This window comes from Natrix helvetica (genome assembly GCF_964273705.1).
Source record: "Natrix helvetica genome assembly, chromosome: 12".
Lineage (NCBI taxonomy): Eukaryota > Metazoa > Chordata > Lepidosauria > Squamata > Natricidae > Natrix > Natrix helvetica.
In genome coordinates, this window is record NC_138556.1 from 15,915,491 (window position 1) to 15,938,407 (window position 22,917).

General features: G+C 45.7%; 1 protein-coding gene across 2 annotated transcripts in view; it reads left to right on the forward strand.

The window, feature by feature from the left end:
* Positions 1-22,566, forward strand: part of AP3B2 (adaptor related protein complex 3 subunit beta 2) — a 39,642-nt gene extending 17,076 nt beyond the window's left edge. For both annotated transcript variants that reach the window (XM_081964798.1, XM_081964797.1), the window contains exons 8-27: positions 896-1,072; positions 1,775-1,872; positions 2,447-2,501; positions 2,723-2,794; positions 2,968-3,030; positions 3,182-3,314; positions 4,024-4,133; positions 4,232-4,408; positions 5,662-5,848; positions 6,514-6,632; positions 8,426-8,537; positions 9,066-9,246; positions 10,629-10,827; positions 11,533-11,608; positions 12,882-12,988; positions 14,377-14,608; positions 15,609-15,693; positions 16,869-16,966; positions 20,908-21,046; positions 22,167-22,566. In XM_081964798.1, the coding sequence (XP_081820924.1) occupies positions 896-1,072; positions 1,775-1,872; positions 2,447-2,501; positions 2,723-2,794; positions 2,968-3,030; positions 3,182-3,314; positions 4,024-4,133; positions 4,232-4,408; positions 5,662-5,848; positions 6,514-6,632; positions 8,426-8,537; positions 9,066-9,246; positions 10,629-10,827; positions 11,533-11,608; positions 12,882-12,988; positions 14,377-14,608; positions 15,609-15,693; positions 16,869-16,966; positions 20,908-21,046; positions 22,167-22,320 (2,574 nt within the window). In that variant the 3' untranslated portion in view covers positions 22,321-22,566. The remainder of the gene's footprint in view (positions 1-895; positions 1,073-1,774; positions 1,873-2,446; positions 2,502-2,722; positions 2,795-2,967; positions 3,031-3,181; positions 3,315-4,023; positions 4,134-4,231; positions 4,409-5,661; positions 5,849-6,513; positions 6,633-8,425; positions 8,538-9,065; positions 9,247-10,628; positions 10,828-11,532; positions 11,609-12,881; positions 12,989-14,376; positions 14,609-15,608; positions 15,694-16,868; positions 16,967-20,907; positions 21,047-22,166) is intronic.
* The last annotated feature ends 351 nt before the right edge of the window (positions 22,567-22,917 follow it).

Below are 22,917 nucleotides of genomic sequence, written 5' to 3' on the forward strand. Positions count from 1 at the left end.
GAGTCAGACCGTCCCTACTGAACCAAAATGTGATTGATTTGTTCTTGGAGTACATAGTGTCAGGCCTGCAGCCCTCTTTTCTTTTGGGTTTTTGGCCTGCCACACTTGATACTATTATTCTACTACGCATTTTCTATTGTGGGAAATTGGGAGGGGGAATGGTACGGAGTCTGATGATAGGTAGCCATAACAAAATTCTTTCTAGAAAGCCAAGATCATCCTTTGTCTTTGCACCTGACCGGAACTGGGTGGGTGGAAGCTGCCAGCATGGCAGTGGAAGATTGGACCATGGGATGGACTTGTGGATGTGGAGGGGGGGGGGCAAGATTTTGAACTTTCAATTGGGTGGGGAAAATGGGAAGCTTTCATATTCGGGTTTTCCCAGATGTGCCAATGTAGCTCTCTTAATAAATTGGAACTTTGAGCAATACATTGCCTTGGATTCTGATTTAATTTTGGATGCTATTTGGAAACCTGACATATAGCATATTATGCAAAGTAAGCCATTTGATTTCACATAATGATGGGGACTAAATCAGACGGTTGCGTTGATGGCTCAGTGAGCTCAACTAAAGAAGTCATGTACCATGTTTCCCCGAAAATAAGGCAGGGTCTTATTTTCTTTTGACCTTATTTTCAGGGAGGTCTTATTATTTTTGAGGTTCAGGAGGCGGTGAGCGTGGTCACCTCATGGCTGCTGCTGCATTGCAATATTTTTGGGGAGGGCTTATTTTAGCGCATGCGCTCAAAAGCTCGATTGGGCTTATTATCCGTGAAGGTCTTATTTTCAGGGAAACAGGGTAGAGCCGTTTTAGAAGTTGCTTGCAGATTGGGGGGTGGGGGGAAGGACCCCACAATCAACCTCAAATACCTTTTGTTGTTTTCTGAGGGACAGGAATCTCTCCTAGAAGAGAGCGCCGAGAAAACCTTCTACGGATCCGAAGAAGAAGATGCCAAAGACGACGAGGCCAAGTCAATGCCCTTGGCAAAGCGCAAGCCTTACGTGATGGATCCTGATCATCGGTTACTACTGCGTAACACCAAACCCCTCTTGCAAAGCCGCAATGCTGCAGTGAGCCCTTTTCTTGGGGTTGGGGGGGGGGGGAAGCTCGCCTTGAAAATTTAGAAGCCCCCGTCAAAATGGGTGAACAAGAAAAGAAGAAAGGGAGATAGACCCTACGCAAGGGCATTTTCCATAGTCATGCCAATTTAACTTGAAGGGACATGCCGTTTTGTGGCTGCCCTCAGAAAAGGGGACAGGGCCAATAGGAAATGGTTGGAGCTAGCTGGACCCAAGTGAAAATAGCAACAGCACTTAGACTTATATACTGCTTCACAGTGCTTTACAGCCCTTTTTAAGTGTTGTGGCCCACCAGCAGAGCTGGCAGCAAATTTGGACAGTGTGGAGGTTGGGGAGGAACATGGGCCATCCTGGAGTCTGGGGAAGGCTCTGTTGAGGGCTCCGTGTCGGAGGCAGAGAGGGGGCCAGAGCCCTCATACCAATTCTCAGCTGCCTTCAGAGCCAGACATCAGTGAGGTAGACAAACAGCTGGAACCTGTTCCCAGTGTGCGCATGCACAGAATTTCCAGACAAAGGGAACAGCTAAAGAGCAGGAGTCGACTTGGGAGTAAGGCCACAGGTGGATGATGAATGGCCCCTCCCAGAGGAAATAAAAGAGGAGCGAAAGGGGAGTGGAGTTTGCAGGAGACAATTAGTTTGCTAATTGGTTAGCGCTGGCGGGCAACAACAACAATGACCACCTCTGTTTTCCAGGTGGTGATGTCAGTTGCTCAGCTCTACTTCCATCTTGCTCCCAAGGCTGAAGTTGGGGTCATTGCTAAGGCCCTGGTGCGTCTCCTGAGAAGCCACAGGTCTGCAGATACTTCCTTCCCACTTTCTACAATCCCAGAACCTCATTTTCCCTTTTTCTGATGTGTCCCTTCAGCAAAGTGACCCAATCAAGGCATTTCTGCCAGTTTCCAACAACTCCTGATTGCATCTTATTTTGTCACAATGGACGGTCCCTTAGAAAGAGAGAAAATACCAGGAGGGCTGTTTTCCCCCTTCCCGGGCCGCATGGAGAGTCCTGGAAGGGGCGGTGTGGGATGGGCAGGGCAGGCCAGGGGTAGGATTTGAAGCTTCTGCGAATCGGCCATAATGTTAGCTATGGGTTCTCCCAAACCCACGCAAACCCATAGCAGGTCACATCCATCAGTTTAATAAGCTTTTTCTCAAAGTAGTACTGTAGTACACAGGTATTCCAACTCCTGTCTGCTGGCTAGAAATGGGAATTGTAAATCCATCCCTTCTGGAGAACGATTGATTGAGGAAAGCAGATATTCACTAAACGTTCTTGTACCAACTAAGAATAATCCCATTTTTGATGATAGAGGATCTCCAGACAGTCCAACCTGATTAATGACTGTCCATCTATCTGTCTTGCAGTGAGGTGCAATATGTAGTGCTTCAGAATGTCGCCACCATGTCCATCAAGCGTAGGGTAAGTGCCTCTTTCCTTGTCTAGCTGGGAATTATTGACATGTGGGTCCATGTTTTGGGAAGGTCTCTCACATTCCACTTATTCCATTTGTCAGAGAGGGAGCAATTATAAATCCCGAAGAGAATCTTTTTTTGATTTCTAGAAACCCAGAGAATCTTACAAATGTTTTAACTGAATCTGTTTCTCTCTCTTCCCCCTCTTCCTCCCCCCACCCTCTCCAGGGAATGTTTGAGCCCTACCTCAAAAGCTTCTACATCCGATCAACTGATCCCACCCAGATTAAGATCCTCAAGGTACTTTATATTAGTTCAGGTACCCCGTACCCCCAAAATATATCGGTTTCCAAACAACACATTTTCTTTTCTTTTCAAACTACCATGCTTGCTTTTCTGCCTGCTCAAGGAAGCAGTGATATTAAAAGACATTCAAACATTACCTCTTCTGCTTTTTTCCCCTATCCTGCCAGCTGGAAGTTTTGACCAACCTGGCTAATGAAACCAACATTTCTACCATTTTGCGGGAATTTCAGGTAATATATAGAAATTTTTTAGCCCCGGATGGTTTTTTCCCCCAACTCGGGGTATAATGTAGATGATAATGAACTTTTCTAACTGAAGCAATTATTTCTTTTTGTTTTGATATATTTTGGTTTAAAATGTTGGTTTTTTCTCTTCCTGCAGACTTACATCCGGAGCATGGATAAAGACTTTGTGGCAGCCACAATTCAGGCCATTGGCCGTTGCGCCACTAACATCGGCCGAGTCCGGGACACCTGTCTAAACGGGCTCGTTCAGCTGCTCTCCAACCGAGATGGTGAGATCATGCGCTTAGAAGCAACATAATGTCTTGCAATAATGTGGACAAATCACGGAACATATTTGTGTGTGTATGTGTGTGTGTGTGTGTGTGTGTTTGTTTGTTTGATAATGCTCCAAAGATGATGGAACCAGGTCAAAAAATAGATAGAACAATGATGCAGGCAATGTTTTTTTTTTTAAAGTAATTTTTATTTAACAAGTTTTTCCCCCCAGTTTTGTAACACAACTGTCATCTTTGCAACATTTCCGCATCGGTATACATCCGTTATACCTCCATTTTCCCCTTTATATCCATACCTGTATACATACAATACAATACAATACAATACAATACAATACAATACAATACAATACAATACAATACAATAGCAGAGTTGGAAGGGACCTTGGAGGTCTTTTAGTCCAACCCCCTGCCTAGGCAGGAAACCCTATACAGTTTCCGACAAATAGCTATCCAACATCTTCTTAAAGACTTCCAGTGTTGGGGCATTCACAACTTCTGGAGGCAACTTCTGTTATTAATTTAAGGGTTAAGAAAGGGAGGCCAGTATGTGGCCCATTGCCATGTTCTTCAGAACAACTGTTGTGAAGTTGCCTGTGATGTCTTTTTCAGATCTCCTGAGACTTTTATCTCATTTTCTCTTAAGAGTTGAGCTGGTCTGGTTTATGTCTTACCTTTCTATTTTCTCTATCATCCTACTTAGAACTGGTGGTGGCCGAGTCGGTGGTTGTCATTAAGAAGCTTCTACAGATGCAGCCATCTCAACACAGTGAGATCATCAAGCATATGGCCAAGCTGACCGATAACATCCAGGTTTGAACAAGAGCTGAGGAAGAGCCTCTACTTGGGTGGCATGCGATGGACCGTGAGAGGATGAGGAAAGCCCAAACGTCACTTTCTTTTGTGTATAGGTTCCCATGGCCCGGGCCAGTATCTTATGGTTGATTGGTGAATACTGTGAACATGTGCCCAAGATTGCCCCAGACGTTCTGCGCAAGATGGCCAAGTCTTTCACCAGTGAGGAGGACATTGTGAAGCTGCAGGTCATCAATCTTGCAGCCAAACTTTATCTGACCAACTCTAAACAGGTAAGATTGTCAGAGTGTGTACAGTGTGACTATGTGAGACAAAGACTATATACATACACGGATTTTAGTCAAACCTTAAACAACAGCAATCAGCAATTACAGTAGGGAAGCACATAGGGAGAGATAGATATGCCCCAACAGGGCCTCTTCTTATTACAGGCTCTTAAAGTGTTATCAGCCCAAAAACCTTGCTTACTCATTCCCAGCATTACATCATCGCAACAACTGGTCAGTTCTTAACTCATCATCCTGACAAAGGCCATTTCTAAAAATAGCCAGGTACTGTAGATTGGTACCTAAAGGTTTTGTCATAGACTGGTCAAGGAGAGACATATCAAATGCCTCCTAACTTCCAAAGTAAAACAAAGCGTAGGTAGACATGTTTTATAGTGGAACTATTGCACATCTTAGGATGACAGTTAAATATTTCAAAAAGGGGCCTCTTAATACGCAACAACTTTTCAATCAAAGGTTCAAATTTCAGATGGTATCCCTAGTCCAGAAAGGTTTGGAGAAAAAAAAAGTCCAGAAACTATTGGATAGGCCTGCTATCATATATTTAATCTAATAAAGAGTTGATTCACTCAATCTGAAAGTCCAGCTGCGACTTAAATCCATTTTCACCCTAAATGGTGAACATCTACTGTACATGTTTTAGCAGATGGAAAGAAGGGGGGGAAAATTAGGAACAGTTTTATCTTAACAAAGCTAGAGATCCTTGCAAGGGGGAGGCATACATTTTTAAAAATAAAGACAAAATTTCAGATGGAGAGTTCAGCTATTAAAGAGCTGGAAGAAACCAATAAATTCCAGATTCCAATGATATAAAATAATTCCCTTGCAATATTCAGAGTGATGTGTATATTCATGGAAGAGACTAAATTAATATGTTTTACAGTTGGAAGATCGTCTAACTTTATTATATTTAATTGTTTTAATTTTTATTTATTTTATGACATAACATTTTATTTTATTTATTATATTGATGCATGTAATTGAAATCTCTAGCTTTTGGTGTAAGACCAGGGGTGTCCAAACTTGGGAACTTTAAGACTTGTGGACTTCAACTCCCAGAATTCCCCAGCCAGCCGGCTGGGGAATTCTGGGAGTTGAAGTCCACAAGTCTTAAAGTTCCCAAGTTTGGACACCCCTGGTGTAAGACGTTGCCAGGAATTGCCCCCAAAGTGCCCAGCTAGTAATTTGAGACTGACCCATCATTTTTGTTCTCTGCCACGTTGCTTTGGCACCTACAGAGTAAGCTGCTGACCCAGTATGTGCTGAATTTGGCCAAGTACGACCAGAACTATGACATTCGGGATCGCGCTCGTTTCATCCGCCAGCTCATCGTGCCCACAGAGAAGAGCGGTGCCCTCAGCAAGTACGCCAAGAAGCTTTTCCTGGCACAAAAGCCTGCTCCCATTTTGGAGTCCTCTTTCAAAGGTAAGGCATGGCAACGGACCAAATGGGGATGGTTGAAGGACCATAGAAGAGAAGAGAAGAGAAGAGAAGAGAAGAGAGAAGAATAAAGAATAGGGAAGAGAAGAGACAAATAGAGAAGAGAAGAGAGAAGAGAAGAATAGAGAGTAAAAGAGAATAGAGAAGAGAAGAATAGAGAAGAGAATAGAGAAGAGAAGATAATTCTTTATTGGCCAAGTGTGATTGGACACACAAGGAATTTGCCTATGGTGCATATGCTTAGTGCATAGTGTGCATAAAAGAAAAGGTACATTCGTCACGAATCATAAGGTGCAACACTTAATGATAGTCATAGGGTACAAATAAGCAATCAAATCATACTAGGAAACAAACAATATAAATTGTACAAGCAACAGAGTTACAGTCCTGCAGTCATAAATGGGAAGAGATGGGTGATAGGAACAATGAGAAGATTAATAGTAGTAGTAATGCAGACTTGATTAAATAGTTTGACAGTGTTGAGGGAATTATTTGTGTAGCAGAGCGATGGCATTCAGGAGAAAAAAAAACTGTTCTTGTGTCTAGTTGTTCTGGTGTGCAGTGCTATACAGCATTGTTTTGAGGGTAGGAGTTGGTGGCATGGCCTTCAAAATGGAGAGGACTTTTGCCGGTTGCTTCCTTCCTTCCAGATCGTGACCACTTCCAGCTGGGCTCTCTTTCACACCTCCTCAACGCCAAAGCGGTGGGCTACCAGGAGCTTCCCGATTGGCCAAGCGAAGCTCCGGATCCTTCCGTGCGCAACGTGGAGGTAGGACTGGCCTTCTCTTTATTGATGATGGGATGTGGGGACTCTTGAAGCTGGTTCTACTCCTTGATATTCTGAAATCATTGAGTGTCAACATGTCAATGCATCCAGTCCTTGACTTGTACAAGAGTCATTTCTTGTTGTGGCCATACCTTCTTCAGATCACTTGTGCTTGCATTATCCAGTGGTATGTATCATTCTGTTGTTGTTGTTTTAATGAGAGGTTGGTTCCTACACCCCATGCTTATTTTTTTAGGAAGACTCCATTGATCCTAGAGGAAGCTACATTGGGCTACTGGGTGGACCCAAAGAGGTGGAGCTTGTGTGTGCAGTTTATGCTTTTCCATTCTCCTCCTCCTCCTCCTCCTCTTCCAGCTTCTCTCCCTTGTGCTGTGCATCTCTTGACTGTGTGCTAGTTAGGACTTCAATCCTAAAGATTGAAAATACTTTTTGATGGACTGAAAAAAAGGGCTCGTGGGCTTCTTTTGAACATATGATTATGAAAAGCTATATAGGACCTCTCTTAGCGAAGGCGTTCCACATTTCCATTCTCATCGCAGATCAGAAAGGGGTATCGATAGAAATTCTCAGTCATCCAGGTTATGGGTGTCACAAAGGTGCTTTTTCAAAAGGCAACTGGACACTCCTTTGTTTCGATTTGTTTTTCCTTGAAGAGGTTTTGCTTCTCATCCAAGAAGCTTCTTCAGTTCGGTGTCAGAATACTGGGAGCTGAAGTCCACAACATCTTAAAGTCGCCAAGATTGGACATCTTTGATCTAAATTATGACACATAAATCTTTCAACAGTGGCTGCAGGTCAAAAAAAAAATCTATCCTGGACAGTTAAAACAGGAGTCTCCAAACTTGACAATTTTAAGACTCGTGGACTTCAACTCCCAGAATTCTCCAGCTTGCATGGAATTCTGGGAGTTGAAGTCCACAAGTTTTAAAATGGCCAGGTTTGGCGAGCCCTTGAGTTAAAAGGACTAGGCTAGGAGATGATGGGAGGAGATTTGGGGTTTCGGAAGGGATGCCGTGTGCAGCAAAAATGCTGTGGCTGAGGAACCTATAACCTTTTCCAGAGGTTCCTGAACTACAGCGTCCAACAGCCCTGCCAAGATGGCCATTGTGGGAATTTCTATCCAGCAGCATCAGGAGAACTTCTAGGTTTTTCCTCCTTGGGGCATAATTTAAACTGGACTCTGAACAGGCCTGCTTTTCAGGTGCAATGAAATCTCATTTTAACGGACGGGGTGGAGGGAGGAGGCCTCCAGATCTTCGCCAAGGTCCATTAAAGGCAGGATGGATTGAATCACGTTTGTTACTTGAGTTTTTGCAAGTTTTTGTTGTGGAAATTTGGCCCGTTGCATGCCGTGTCTACCGTACTCACAGGCCACTAAAATTGAAATCTCACCGAACCGTGGCTGTTCAGAGCTCCTGCCGCGCAGCTATTAGTGCATGGCCGTCAATGCCGAACTGCAGAAATACGCCATCATCTCTGCCTCATCATTCAGATTCTCACCTTAGCTGACCCTCTTGAGGGCTGCATCCCATCAACATCTTCTAGAACCTCCCCCCTCTGATAAGGGTGCATGCCTCTCCCCTCTCGTGGGCACATGGCGTACATGCACTACCAGCTGCAACCAAGGAGATGTCACTGAATGCTCCTCTCCCGTGAAACCAAGCCCGGCCTCGGTCTGGTCTTCGAGTCTCGTTTCCTTTGCTCCTTTTGTTGTAGTAGGTTTTTTTTCAGTACCGTCTTTGCAATGATGTTTCCTACGTCATGGCTCCATCCAGGTCCCGGAATGGACCAAGTGCACCAGCCGCGAGAAGAGGAAGGAGAAGGTGGAGAAACCCTTCTATTCGGATTCGGAGGGTGAATCGGGAGCGACGGAATCTGCTGACAGTGGTGAGAATGGCGGAGGAGGGCTTCAGTTGAGCACAAGCAGTCCTCCACTTGTGACGGCTGTTCACTTAGCAACTTATTGAAGTATAGCTAGTCCTTGACTTACGACCACAGGGTCAACATGTAAAGCGTTTCCATGACTACTATCAAGTTGGCATAGAGAAGGGAGGAGAATTCCATGCATACTTTTGGCCAGAGTCAGGTCTCACATTCTTGCAGCTGACATGTGAATGCTCATGTCCATAACCTTGTTGGTGAATGTGATTTATGACACAGGCAGAGGGGAGGGGACACAGGGGTAAAGTTCCATTAAGGCCATTAAGTGGAAATCAGTTTGGCTCCACAGAAGAACATGCCAAGATGTTGATCCTAATAAGTGAATGGGTTTGTTTGTTTTTTGAACTTTGCCTCGAGGCTTGTAAATTAATTAGGTCATCTCTTGGGAACTTCACACACAGTTGGGCCCAAAATTTCCGTTGCTAAACGGGACAGATGTTAAGTGAGCTTTGCCCTATGCTTTCTTGCTTCCAGAGCCCGAGACCATGAGTGGATCCGAAAGCGGCAGTGAGAGTGGATCGGGATCCGGTAGTGAAGAAGAGGAGGAGGAAGAGAGCGAAGACCAGTCGGAAGAGGAGGAGGAGGAGCAGGAAGAGAAGAAGAAAAAGACAAAGGGGGAAGCTTCCCGGAAAGGTCTGCTGGAGAGTGCGGGCAGGTAGAGTCACCCGGCAAGGTTGGCATTGTGCCCATACCGGAACATGCATGCACCGAAAACCCAAAGACCAGTTGGTCAGTGTGTGCATGCCTGTTTTTCTGGCCAGTTTTGATAGTTTTTCAGGCCATTTTCCAGGGTGTTTTTTGGCCTGAAAAACAGCCTGAAAATGGCCCGAAAACTGGCCTGTTTTTGGCATATTTTCAGGCTGTTTTCTGGTGCTCCGGCACCCACAATGACCAGCTGGCCAGCATGCAAGTGTGTGCCAAAAACCAGAAGAACGGCAATGGCACGCTTGCCCCAGTGGTGGATTCTGGATCCGGTTCCAATCAGTACGGTTGGAACGGGCCCCGCGGCGCCCACATGGATGCACCCAGTGTGCATGCATGCGTCTTAGCGCCTTCCGCGAGCCTCCAAGCGTCGCGCAGGCTCCAGGGTGTGAGTCGGGTGTGAGTTGCACAACACATACAAAGAGATGAGGCTTCCATCACATGGTTGTGATCACCCTTGACCTCCTTCCTGCAGAGTGGATCAAAGGCCCGGAAACTAAAACATAGGAAGAACGGCTGCAGGATTTGGGTTTGGCTAGGCTAAAGAAAAGAAGAATTATGGGTGAGAGCAGTATTCCTGTATTTGAGGGGCTGCCACAAAGAAGGGGGGGGGGTCAGTTTATTTTCCAAAGCACCGGAGGGCAAGACAAGCAACAATGGTTGGAAACTAATCAAGGAGAGAAACAATCTAGAATTAAGGAGAAACCTCTTAACAGTGAAGACAATTAACCAGTACAGTATTCAGTTTTGGTCGCCACGATGTAGAAAAGATGTGGAGACTCTAGAAAGAGTGCAGAGAAGAGCAAGAAAGAGGATTAGGGGACCGGAGGCTAAAACGTATGAAGAACGGTTGCAGGAACTAGGTATGTTTAGCTTAATGAAAAGAAGGACCAAGGGAGACATGATGGAAGTCTTCCAATATCTCAGGGGCTGCCACAAGGAAGAGGAAGTCAAGCTACTCTCCAAAGCACCTGAGGGTAGAACAAGAAGCAATGGGTAGAAACTAATCAAGGAGAGAAGCAACTTAGAACTAAGGAGAGATTTCCTGACAGTTAGAGCAATTAATCAGTGGAACAACTTGCCTCCAGAAGTTGTGAATGCTCCAAGTTTTTAAGAAGAGATTAGGTAACCATTTGTCTGAAATGGTATAGGGTTTCCTGCCTAGGCAGGGGATTGGACTAGAAGACCTCCAAGGTCCCTTCCAACTCTATTCTAAATGGAGTTCGGAGCCAATGACAGGGTAAGGGGGACTTGGAAAAGATGTCCACCATCTCAACAAGAAATAAGGAGACGACCCACGTTTCAGTTCTCTCGTTTCTTCCCTCTAAATGCTAGTGAGGAGGAGGAAGAAGGAGGAGGAAGAGGGGGAGGAAAGGAAAGGAGCAAGAAGAAACTATCCCCCCAGGGAGCAAAGGGAGACTCGACCTCCTCCTCGTCTGAAGAGGACAGCTTGTCTGAAAGTAGCTCAACCGAGTCAGAATCCGAGTCTGAACCGGAGAAACCTCATGCGGAGGAATCCAAGAAGAAGAAGCTGGTAAGGGGCGAGAGGGGTGGGGCATGGATGAAAAACGTGGGCACCGGGTCCATGCAAGAGCAGTTTGGTCTGGTGGGGAAGACGTTAAGCTGAAAACCAGGAGACTATGAGTTCTAGTCCTGCCTTAGGTATGAAAGCCAACTGGATGACTTTTAGCCAATCACTAGGAGACTGTGAGTTCTAGCCCTGCCTTAGGGATGAAAGTCTGATAGGGGGCCTTGAGCCAATCAGCAGGAGATTGTGAGTTCTAATCCCACTTTAGGCATGAAAGCCAGCTGGATGACTTTTAGCCAATCACCAGGAGACTGTGAGTTCTAGCCCCGCCTTAGGCATGAAAGCCAGCTGGATGACTTTTAGCCAATCACCAGGAGACTGTGAGTTCTAGCCCCGCCTTAGCCATGACAGCTGGATGGGTAACTTTGGGGCAGTCCCTCTCTCAGCCCAACCTACCTTACAGGGTTGTTGTGTGGAAGTGGAGGGAACATTTTATATTGCATTGAGTTAATTATAAAAATGATAAAGGTGGGATATAAGCAAATAAATACATTTAGAACCATATTATTTAACTCTCTGATTGAGCACGTCTCCAGTGTAATCTAATTTCATTTGCTGTTCGGAGCCTCTACAATTCCCAACCCCATCAGGCCTGCCTGGCGTCGTAGTTCCATCTCTGACTTCCGTTTCCTTTAATCTTTTCTCTTTCAGCTTTCCAGCAGGAAACCACCTCCGAAAGCACCCAAGAAAGGATCAAAGGAGATCTCTCTGCTTGATCTGGATGACTGTAAGCATTCCTCACCCAACCCTCCTTCTGAGCCTCCTCCTTCGCCTTTCCCTCTTCCTCTTCATCCTTCTCTAAGACTATTCCCCTGGGGTACCTTTTAATTACTTTTTAATCAAGCTTCCCATCGTCTGGGCACTTGGTAGATGTATGGATTTAAACTTCTCAAATCTTTAACAATGGCCGTGTGGGCTGGGAAACTTCTAAGGATTTGAAGTCCGTGCATTTGGAAAGTATCAGAGTTTGTTGCATAAATTCAAATCCAGAAAGCACACACAGGTAACTGATTCATCTGGATTCATTAACCTCTTCATATACATAAGAATAGATGGATAAATGTACAATACCAACAGGAGGTTCTTCCAAGTAAACACAAGGCAGGAGAGTTAGAGGCAAACACAAGCAGTTAGTTTCATGTCAGCAGACAAGCCCAGACAGACTGCTAGTTTACTTCTCAGAGCAGCAGACTGCTTAAGTTTCTGTTTCAATTCTCTGCACAGATTCAGATCTGTTTAAGCTCCCACTGGCCGATTTAGTTGCTGTGCCTCTTCATTGGCTGACCTTGTTCCCATGTCTCTCCCAGTCATGAATATTTTGGCAGAAAGTGTGAGCTTGTGGAAGACTACTTTAAATGAGGTTCCGGGTTGTTGTTTCACAATATGTCCAAGAGCCATAAATGTGCCTTTTTGTTGTTGTTCTTCTGTTCCTATTTTTCCCCCCTCGTTGTGTTCCTTCCCTTGCAGGAAACTTGTCTTGTTTCCATGAATGATGGGAGACTTCCTCCTCCAGGGGCCCCTAAGTTTAGTTACAGGGGTCTCCAAACTTGGCAACTTTAAGACATGTGGACTTCAACTCCCAGAATTCCTTGGCGAGGAATGCTGGGAGTTGAAGTCCATAAGTCTTAACGCTGTCAATTTTGGAGACCTTTATCTTAGTGGATAAACCACTCCGGATGCAGAAGCATTTAATTACGCAGCCATATCCCCCATGCTTCATATGGACCAATAACATAACCATATCCATGGCTGTTATCTACTCAACATGCCTTGGAAGCACATCAATACCTCAGTAGCAATTTAGCAATGACATCGCTATCTAAATTATGAGATCTGTCCATGGTGCTGAAATCTATCTAGCTTGCATTGAGTGGCTATTCTAAGTCGTTTTCGTTCTCAGCCATGTCTTTGTCTTATTTCCATTATTTTCTCCCTCAACTTTGAATCAGTCTTGAGGCATGCAATATTGATTCTTGGTTTTCTGCTTCTTCAACCCACAGTCACGCCCCCATCTTTGCAGCCGATTACCAGCAGCCCAGTTCTCTCCTCTAGCCTCGTGACCGACCTGGAAGGACTTACCTTGACTGACACTTCTCTAACTACAGCGGTGAGTGACCTCTGTGATTCTAGTTTGGAAAGGGAGACATTAAAGGCTATTAACCTCAAAGCAGCAAATGTAGCGTTCACCCGTTTACAGTCCCCTCGATATACTTGTGAGATAGAACACGCTTTTAAAACAGGGACGGGAGTTGAGCTGGATCGAGTTGAGATTGGACCTTAGAATTTGAACTGCACAAGATTTACTCCAACGTACTAATCCAGGGGTCGGCAACCTTAAAACACTCAAAGAGCCATTCGGACCCATTTCCCACAGAAAAGAAAAGTGGTTGCATTTATGAAATCAATGAACGGCTACAGAAAAAACAAGTTTTTGTTTCTGCATGCAGCAAAAAAACGTTTTGAACTCCGAAAAGAAAAAGATGGGTTGAAAACCTCAATAAATTGTGTGCCGGCGGTTGTGACACACATTTTAAGCGACAGGGAGCCGCAGCACAGGGACGAAAGACCCACATGTGGCTCCAGACCCCTGTACTAATGACTATGCATTGCTCTTCTTTTGTTGACATGGCTGCAAGACAGCAATTAAGACAACCCAAGTTAGGATAATTCTATGGCCGGATGTTAAAGGTACGATGCTTTTTCTGGCTGTGCTTGTAGGAAAATTGATTCTTGGGTGTGGGGTCTATGACTTGAAATGGGCCAAGGATGAGAGAGAGGTCTCAGCATGAAGACCTTGCTTATCCCAGGTTCAATCCATAGCAAATAAGACCGGGAAGAACATCTGTTTGAAACCCTACTGAGAAGCTGACAGCCATTCTGGTGGCTTCTTTGGCTTCTAGCTCCTGATTTGTAACAAGGTCCTAGTACAGCTCTAAAAGGAGATAGATTTCTCCCCAAACCAATCGGGTATGGAGATTGTTCTTTTTATCCATAGAAATGTAGTAATTTCTGAAGAGAGATGTTTTTAATTTTGTGTTCAGGGTTCCAAGTAATACCCCCCCCCCAATGAAAGAAGACTCCGAGACTTAAAAGTTCCTCAAAGTTCCATTTGATTAGAGATGTCATATTGGCACATCTGGGAAAACCCAAATCTGAAAGCTTCCAGGTTTTCCCCACCCAAACGAAAGTCCAAGTCCCTGCCCAGCACCCATATGTCCATCACACGATCCAATCAGGCACCGTCCCAACTGGAGATGCCTCCCAGTCACACCCCTCCGGGCGCAGGGCAAGATGTCCTTGACTCTCTGAGAAAGGAATGTTATTATGACTATCTATAACTCCCGTACTCCATCTAATCCCACCTCCCATTTTCCCACATGTGGCGTTGAATGTGGCAGGTCTGAAGGCCCAATGCGAAAGATGGCTTCCAGGCCTGGCACCCATTTGATTGCCCTGCCTTGTGGTTTTCTCCTTCTTTTGCTCTCCCATCTGTAGATGATCAGTCCTGTCTTTGGGGCAGTGAAGAAATATGAGCTACTGCATCGCATGACCGGGGAAGGCCTCTCGGTGGAATACTATTTCAGCCGGCAGCCTTTTGCTCCTGACCCCCGCATGGTAGCGGTACAGATCCAGATCTGCAATAACATGGCAACTGAAGTGAAAAACGTCCGTGTGACTGAGCCCAAACTTCTCTCCGGCATGCGTATCCAGGAGTTCAAGGAGATTGGTACGGGGCACGGGTGTATATAAGGCTTTCTGGGATGAGTGGTGAACGGTGTTGGGAAGGAGGCATCTTCAGGTGAGCCTAGGAGATACTGATCACCGATAGAAGGGAATATTTGTAGCTTAGGGTTGAGATGTGGGGCCCTTGGTGCTATCTGAGCTTCGTTGTTTTCTTGCAAACGTTTCATGACCCTTTCTAGGTAACATCTTCAGTGCGAGAATGGAGGAGGGTTTGCAGAGTGGAGGAGGAGGAGGAGGACTATGGCATCCTTAGTGCTCTCTGAGCATGGTGTCAAGATACCAACCAATGCCCTAATAAAATTAAGAATTTTCAAGCCATTTAGCAAGTAAAATCCAGTTGTCTATTAGGAGCGCCATGTCGGCACTACCTAGATGAAGCCAGCTCTGGCTTCACCCAGTTCGCACCTTGGCCTCTGACCCTGTTTCCCCCTCCCCCCAGAGTGTCACCACTCCCATTCCCCAACAAAGCAGTTTCGCTGGCCGTAGAAGTCCCTCCCTCCAGCCATTGAAGGTCTCCCTGGAGATGGCCTTGACTTCGACTGGCTAAGCTGTTGTCTTGTTTTGACTGAGGTGTGAATTCCTCGGTGTAGCTGCGAGGTGCGATTTCCCATCCCCCGGCCTATGGCAACTCGGGAGCAGGTCAGGAAAGCTCAGCGAGTCGACACATGGTTGTTTTTTTGCAGACATTTTATGACTCAACTAGGTAACATCATCAGTGCTATAGGGAGTGGGGTTGGCAGAGTGGAGGAGATGCTTGTTTCATTACACCTAACTAGGTAACACCATCAGTGCTAGCAACGTGTTTAATTTGTGGTCCAGAAATGCAACTTCCCAATGTAGTTAGGATGGCTCCTGGCCATTTGACATGTTTCGCTGCAGGCTGTTTGAGAGTTGAGGAAATCTCTTTGTTGTCCTGGTCTAGTGGAGGTGTAGACAATGGCTCCCCTAACATCCTCCTCTGCCTTTTTTCCCTCCGCTCGCAGAGTCAATGGCCCCTGGGGAAACGGTCAGCGTGGTGATGGGCATAGACTTCTGTGACTCTACCCAGGTGGCCAGTTTCCAACTGTGGTGAGTACTTGCTGTGGTTCATTTTGCTGCAGCGTTGTGCTTTTCCCCAACTTCCTACACAACGGTCCGGACGGATGGGATTGAAGAACCCAAGGATGAGTCCTGCTGCAAGAGATCAAGAATTTATCTAGTCCTACTTTCTGTTTCGGGTAGATGCCAACTGGATGGAGTTAGGAAATTTGTAAGGCAGGGGTGTTCAAACTTGGGAACTTTAAGACTTGTGGACTTCAACTCCCAGAATTCCCCAGCCAGCATGGCTGGCTGGGGAATTCTGGGAGATGAAATCCACAAGTCTTAAAGTTCCCAAGTTTGGACACCCCTGTTGTAAGGGGAAGGGAAAGGTGACTGCTTTTCAGGGCTGCCCTCCAGCAATTTATTATCATTCTGGAAGTAGCAACCAAACCATCAGACTACAAGTCCATTGAAGGTCAATGGTTGGTCCATTGAAGGAATCCACGAGGCTCCACCCCCACCATTCAATTCTGGAGCCGACCGGAAGCCTGGTTCCCACACCATAGTCTCCTCCTAGTGTGGCGTCCTTTTTGCTCTGCTGACCAGAAGTCCAGTTCCCCCACCATAGAGTCTCCTCCTAGTGTGGCGTCCTTTTCCCTCTGCTGACCGGAAGTCCGGTTCCCACACCATAGAGTCTCCTCCTAGTGTGGCGTCCTTTTTCTTCTGCTGACCAGAAGTCCTGTTCCCCCACCATAGAGTCTCCTCCTAGTGTGGCGTCCTTTTCCCTCTGCTGACCAGGAGTCTGGTTCCCCCACCATAGAGTCTCCTCCTAGTGTGGCATCCTTTTCCCTCTGCTGACCAGAAGTCCGGTTCCCACACCATAGAGTCTCCTCCTAGCGTGGCGTCCTTTTCCCTCTGCTGACCCGGAGTCCTGTTCCCCCATAGAGTCTCCTCCTAGCATGGTATCCTTTTCCCTCTGCTGACCAGAAGTCCAATTCCCACACCATAGAGTCTCCTCCTAGCGCGGCGTCCTTTTTCCTGTCCTAACCGAAAGCCCTATCAATTGTGGAGCCGACTGGCGACAGGGAGCTGCAGCAGAGGGATGAAAGAGCCTACGAGAATAGGAAGAGAAATTGCAGAGTTGATTTGGCAAATAATTCAATTTCTCTTAAGACACTGCAAATGTTTGGCTCAGTTTGGCTGCTGTGTTTTTCTGTCTCCAGCACACATACCCGCCAGTTCTACCTGTCCATCCAATCGCCCGTTGGGGAGCTTATGGCTCCAGTGTTCATGAGCGAAAACGAATTCAAGAAGGAGCAAGGTGAGTCAGTTTGGGGGGGGGAGAAACAGGGAAAGGGCCAGGTATTTCATGACACGCTCACATAAACAAATGCGCCAACCGCTGCTAAAGGAGGTCCATGTTGACTTCTTCATGGTTCCCTCCAGCCTCGTATGAACTCTCCCAGTGGGCAGCCCACACAGGACCATGGGCCAGACAGACCCCAGCCATCTGGAAATGGGGCTGACCATTTCCCACTGCTTCCAAAGTTGCACAAATGTCCCTGGGAGACAATCTCAGGGACAATATACCTCTAAAGAAGCATGTAGGTGGGGTAGAGGTCTCAAGGGGTGGTAGTCAGACATCAAGATGGTGGCCACTGCCAAACTCTGCCTGCTTTTTATGCGCCTTTCAGATGTTTTAAAACAGTATTCTGCAAACCCCCCCCCCCAATAGATCGATTGCCTTTCTTTGTTGAGGCCTGTCCGTCTGTCCTCCAGCTGCCCGTGCCACCTTCTCTTTCTCCTAAGCTTGTGGGTTTACTATGGGCATTGCCCTTCCTTGGTCAGTAGAGACGTGGGAGAGGAGCCTCCTGCCCCAGAAGGGGGACATCCTTCCAGACCCCTTGTGTTCTCCTCCTGCCCTGCTTGGCTGTAGGGACGGCATCCCTGGACTCTGCTGGTGCTAATTGTTGTGCTCTGTTCTTTTCCGCTGCCTTGTGCGTTCTCCCATTATTATTTTTTTCATAGAGCATCTGTTAAGGACGGTCGTGGGTAAGTGCCAGCCCCACATGCTACGCCTCTTCTCTTCCTTCGGTCACAGTGCCAGCTGCACTTCCCCAAATGATTTCTTTTCCCTTCTCTTTTCCTCTTCTTTCTTCTTTCTTTCTTTCTTTCTTTCTTTTTCTTTCTTTTCTTTATTCTTTCCTTCCTTCCATCTTACTTCTTTCTTTTTTTCTTTCTCTCTTTTTCTTTCTCTCTTTTTCTTTCTCTCTCTTTTTCTTTCTCTTTCTTTCTCTTTTTCTTTCTCTTTCTCTCTTTTTCTTTCTTTATCCTTCTGTCTCTTTCTTTGTTTCTCTTTCTCTCTTTCTTTTTCCTTCTTTATCCTTCTGTCTCTTTCTTTCTCTCTCTCTCTCTTTCTTTCTTTTTCTTTGTTCTTTCTTTCTTCTTGCTGTCCAAATGGCTCTGCCGTTCTCCTGCCTCCCTTCCTGTCTGGCTGGCCCTAAGCACAGACACTGCTTTCCAAACAGGCTGACCCCACCCTTTCCCTCTTCCTAATGCTAGGATGGCTTCTGTCTTGGACACCCTTCTTGCCTCTTCCTGTAGACCTGAGCCCTACTCTCTGTTTCTCCTGGACCTCCTAATTCAAGATCAATACAAGGAGTCCTCGACTTATCACCGTCATGGAGCCTGCCCATCACAATCATGACACTCACATTTTACAATTTCACAATCTATTTTTGTTGTTGTTGCAGCAGTCGTAAAGGCGCTGTGCGGTTGTTAAACGGACACTGAGTCTCAGAGGTGCTTTTTTCAAAAGGCAACGGGACTTTCTTTCTTTTTCCTTGAAGACGTTTCGCTTATCATCCAAGAAGCTTCTTCAAGTCAGAACTGAAGAAGCTTCTTCTTTTTTTAATGGAACAATTGTCTTCCTTTTGTAACACAATTTCAATCTTTACAACGCTCCGGTATCGGTATATCTAATATGTACATACAAGTTACTTGCATTCTTTTTCCTTTTCTTTTATGTGTGTATCTATTCTATACAGTATACCATTATTATAATACCATCAGAGGTGGGTTGCGGCTGATTCAGCCCGGATTGGCCGAACCAGTAGTAGCGGTGCCAGGAGGCTCCACCCACCCGCCCAGACACTTCTGTGCATGCGCAGGAGCATGCCCAAACCGTTAGTGAAAAAATTGGCAACCCACCTCTGAATAACATCTCCATCTCTCTCTGTCTCTCTCGCTCGCTCGCTATCATCTATCTATATCTATCTATCTATCTATCTATCTATCTATCTATCTATCTATCTATCTATCTATCATCTATCTATCTATCTATCTATCTATCTATCTGTCTCTGTCTATCTATCTATCTATCTATCATCTATCTATCTATCTATCTATCTATCTATCTATCTATCTATCTACCTACCTACCTACCTATCATCTATCTATCTATCTATCTATCTATCTATCTATCTATCTACCTATCTATCTATCATCTATCTATCTAACATAGTATTCTGTTTCTCCTCTTTCTTTTATTTCCATTGTTAGCCTATGCATCTCCACACATTCTAACACCTTTTTTTTTTTAATCACCATTCCATCAGAGGGGATGTTATCGTTTTTCCAAGAACTGAAGAAGCTTCTTGGATGAGAAGCGAAACGTCTTCTAGGAAAAACAAAGTCCGTCTGCCTTTTGAAAAAGCACCTTTGGGACAACCACGATCTAGATGCGACTGTTAGCAAACCAATGGTTCATCATGGGTGCAGTTTTGCCAAACCCAAGAAATAACTTCAGGGTTTTGGGCAAAACTGTCGTAAAACCCACTCCCATGACTATGGGATGCAGAAAACAACTGTAAGTGTGGTCATTTTCCCAAGTGCCCAAAATTTGATCGTGTGACTGCACACCGAGGATACCATGCCATAATATGCTTGCTTGTTTGGGGGGGGGGGGGATTTAATGTGTTGTCTGAATCCAGCCAGTTCTGGTTTAATCAAGTAACACGGCCTAGTGCAGGGGCATTCAACCTTGGCAATTTTAAGACCTGGGGACTTCAATGCCTAGAATCCCCCATGCTGGGAGCTGGAAGTCCACACATCTTAAATGGGTTTGGAAACCCCTGGCCTAGTGGACTGTGTGAATCCAGTCTAAGGCGTCCAGCATTGTTATCCCTTAGCTTCTCTCTGCCTACCTCTGCATGTCTTTCCTACCCTGCTTCTCACCACAAGCAACGCCAGGCAGATGTCTTGGTCAGAGGGATTGAGGTTGGGGGTTTTGAGCCCCTTGCTCTTGCTTCCATCCTGGTCATTCTTCCTCCCTCCTGTGCCTTGGACAGACTCCTTGGCATTTCCTTGGGCTGCTGTTGAGCACCAGACCTTCTGCATGCCCCCACGAAGCGCCTGTTGGCACGAGAACTCTTCAGACCCAATTCACAGATGAGTCCTCTAGTTCTTGCAAAGCTGCCTCCAGTAATTAACTTATTAAATTGCCCGTTCCCATGGCTAATTAAAAAATATACTAATCCTGGAATGGTGCTCGATATTAAAAAGGTTGCTGACTTTTGAGGGTCTTCGCTTAAGGGTTGAAAATGCATTGCACCAGTGAGTGCAACATACCCCACAAGAGTTTGCATGTTCACCCATGATTTTTGACTTGCTCCCACCTAACTTTGGAGAGCTTTAATCGGTGTCTTTCGTTTAGCTAAACTGCAGGGAAGCACCGTTTTGGATTCTGTACATAACATAGCAAGGAGTAAGGTAGAATTGTTGGCGTGCTTGACTTACATCTGTCTTTCCTTCTGAAACGTAAGAGAGGTTGTTGACTTCTTCCAATCATGACCCCCTTGTGAGAAAGGTTGGGTTGAAGGACAGTGATTGACCCAAAGTGACTTTTCCATAGCTAAAGGTGGATTTCAACCCAGATCTCCCAGTCCTAGTTTGACCTAGACACAATCTAATGGCAACTTTACAACCTATGGACTTCAACTCCCAGAATTCCTGAACCAGCCATGCCAAATCAGGAATCCTGGGAGTTGAAGTCCGCAGATTGTAAAAATGGACTAGCTACTCATCCCTGCCCAAGATGGCATCCGTTTTGAAACACATTAGCCCACGAAGGGGGGAGGGTCATTTCACAGGGCCTAGTACAGGTAAGTCCACAGCTCACAGCCATTCATTTAGTCGCCGTTCGAGTTACGATGACGCTGAAAGAAATGCCTGAATTGTTTTTTGTCTTTTCCTAACCTCCAGGGAAGCTAACCGGGATGAGTGAAATCACAGAGAAGCTGACTCTCCCGGACACCTGCCAGAGTGACCACGTGATTGTGCAAAAGGTGACAGCAGCTGCCAATGTTAGCCGGGTGCCCTGCGGTTCGGACAAAGAGTACAGGTGAAGAAATGGTTGCTGGTTTTTTTCCCCTAGTCCTGGCCGTCTTTATGAGATCCTCTCTTGAAAGGAGAGATTCCTTGGATCCATTGCAGATCCTCTCTTTGGAAGGACATCTGGACACTATTTTGCTAAAGATGTTGAGCCGAACAGAGCCAGTTTGGTCCAGTCGTTAAGGCACCAAAGCAAGGGACTGTGAGTTCTAGTCCCACCTCAAGCACGACAGAAGAGTGGGTGACTTTTAGCCAATCACCAGGAAACAGTGAATTCTAGTGCCACTTTGGGCATAGAAGCCAGCTGGGTGACTGGGCCAACTAGGACGAGGAAACGGGGCCTTAAGGAGCCTGGGCAGGCTGGCGAGGACTGAGTGCTACTGAGTTATGACCCAGCCTAATGACCCAGGTGGTCATTAGGCAGATCATATTAGTGGTCTGCGGGATTTAAAATTGTGATCCCTGAGGTCCGAAAGGTTGGTGACCCCTGACTTAGAGTATTCTGACCTCACTTGGAAACTCCCGATTTCCTTCCTCCAACCATCTTCTGCTTTTTTCATCTTGCTGGTTTCTACCTTGGAGATTATGGGGCATTCACATTCAGTACAATACAATACAATAGTAGAGTTGGAAGGGGCCTTGGAGTTCTTCTAGTCCAACCCCCTGCCTAGGCAGGAAACCCTATACCGTTTCAGACAAATGGCTAGCCAACATCTTCTTAAAGACTTCCAGTGTTGGGCATTCACAACTTCTGGAGGCAACTTCTGTTCCACTGATTAATTGTTCTAACTGTCAGGAAATTTCTCCTTAGTTCTAAGTTGCTTCTCTCCTTGATTAGTTTCCACCTATTGCTTCTTGTCCTGCCTTCAGGTGCTTTGGAGAATAGCTTGACTCCCTCTTCTTTGTGAGATATTGGAAGACTGCTATCATGTCTCCCCTAGTCCTTCTTTTTATTAAACTAGACATCCCCAGTTCCTGCAACCGTTCTTCGTATGTTTTAGTCTCCAGTCCCCTCATCATCTTTGTTGCTGCATCCAGAAAGCCACTGGTTAGGAACATTATTCCCTTATTTGCAGCTACTCTTCCATGTTTTCATTGCCATTTTTTCTTTGGTGTTTTCTCCTGGCCAGGTTTGCTGCTAAAACAGTGAGCGGAGAATGTCTCATCTTGATCACGCTGGAGAAGAAGCCGGACAACTCGGCACAGCTTACCATCAACAGTGAGAAGATGCTAATTGGTACCATGCTGGTGAAAGACATCATCCACTCCTTGACCCAGGAGTGATGGAGATGGGAGTTCAATACCCATCATCTTAGCCAATGCGTCTGTTGGTTGCGGTTGTAGTCCACGTGGAAAGCAATGCTTGGAAGGAGAGTGAAGCTGTGTGTATGTGTGTCTCTGTATTTAGAACACAGATTCCTGTGACTCCACAGCCTTTATTGTGTATTGCTCTCCCTTCCCTCTCCATTCTTCTGTTCTACAGCTCTATTTATTATGAGCAGAGACTCTTCAATAAAACAGCTTCTTGGATTTGGCTTCTGTTTACTGGCTCTTTTGGGTAGTAGCAAAAAAAAAATTACTTAGAAGGACAGGATTTAAGCCAACTTCTTTTTACTCGGTGATTCATCCTTCTAACTGCTGTAGGGGTGGGGAGGAAGTTATACGCTGTTTATTTAACCTGAGAAGAGTACATATCGGTAGCGGATGGTTGAAAAGACAGCAGGGACAGATCTATAACAACTCCAAGTGCTAAAACTACAGGGATTTAATTTGTAGACTTTGTTTGAGAAGGTTTTTTTTTCCCCTCCCTAGGAATTCTGAAGGAAAAGAAATGAACAAATTGGGGGGAAGAAGGGCAGATAGACAAATCTTCAGACCAGA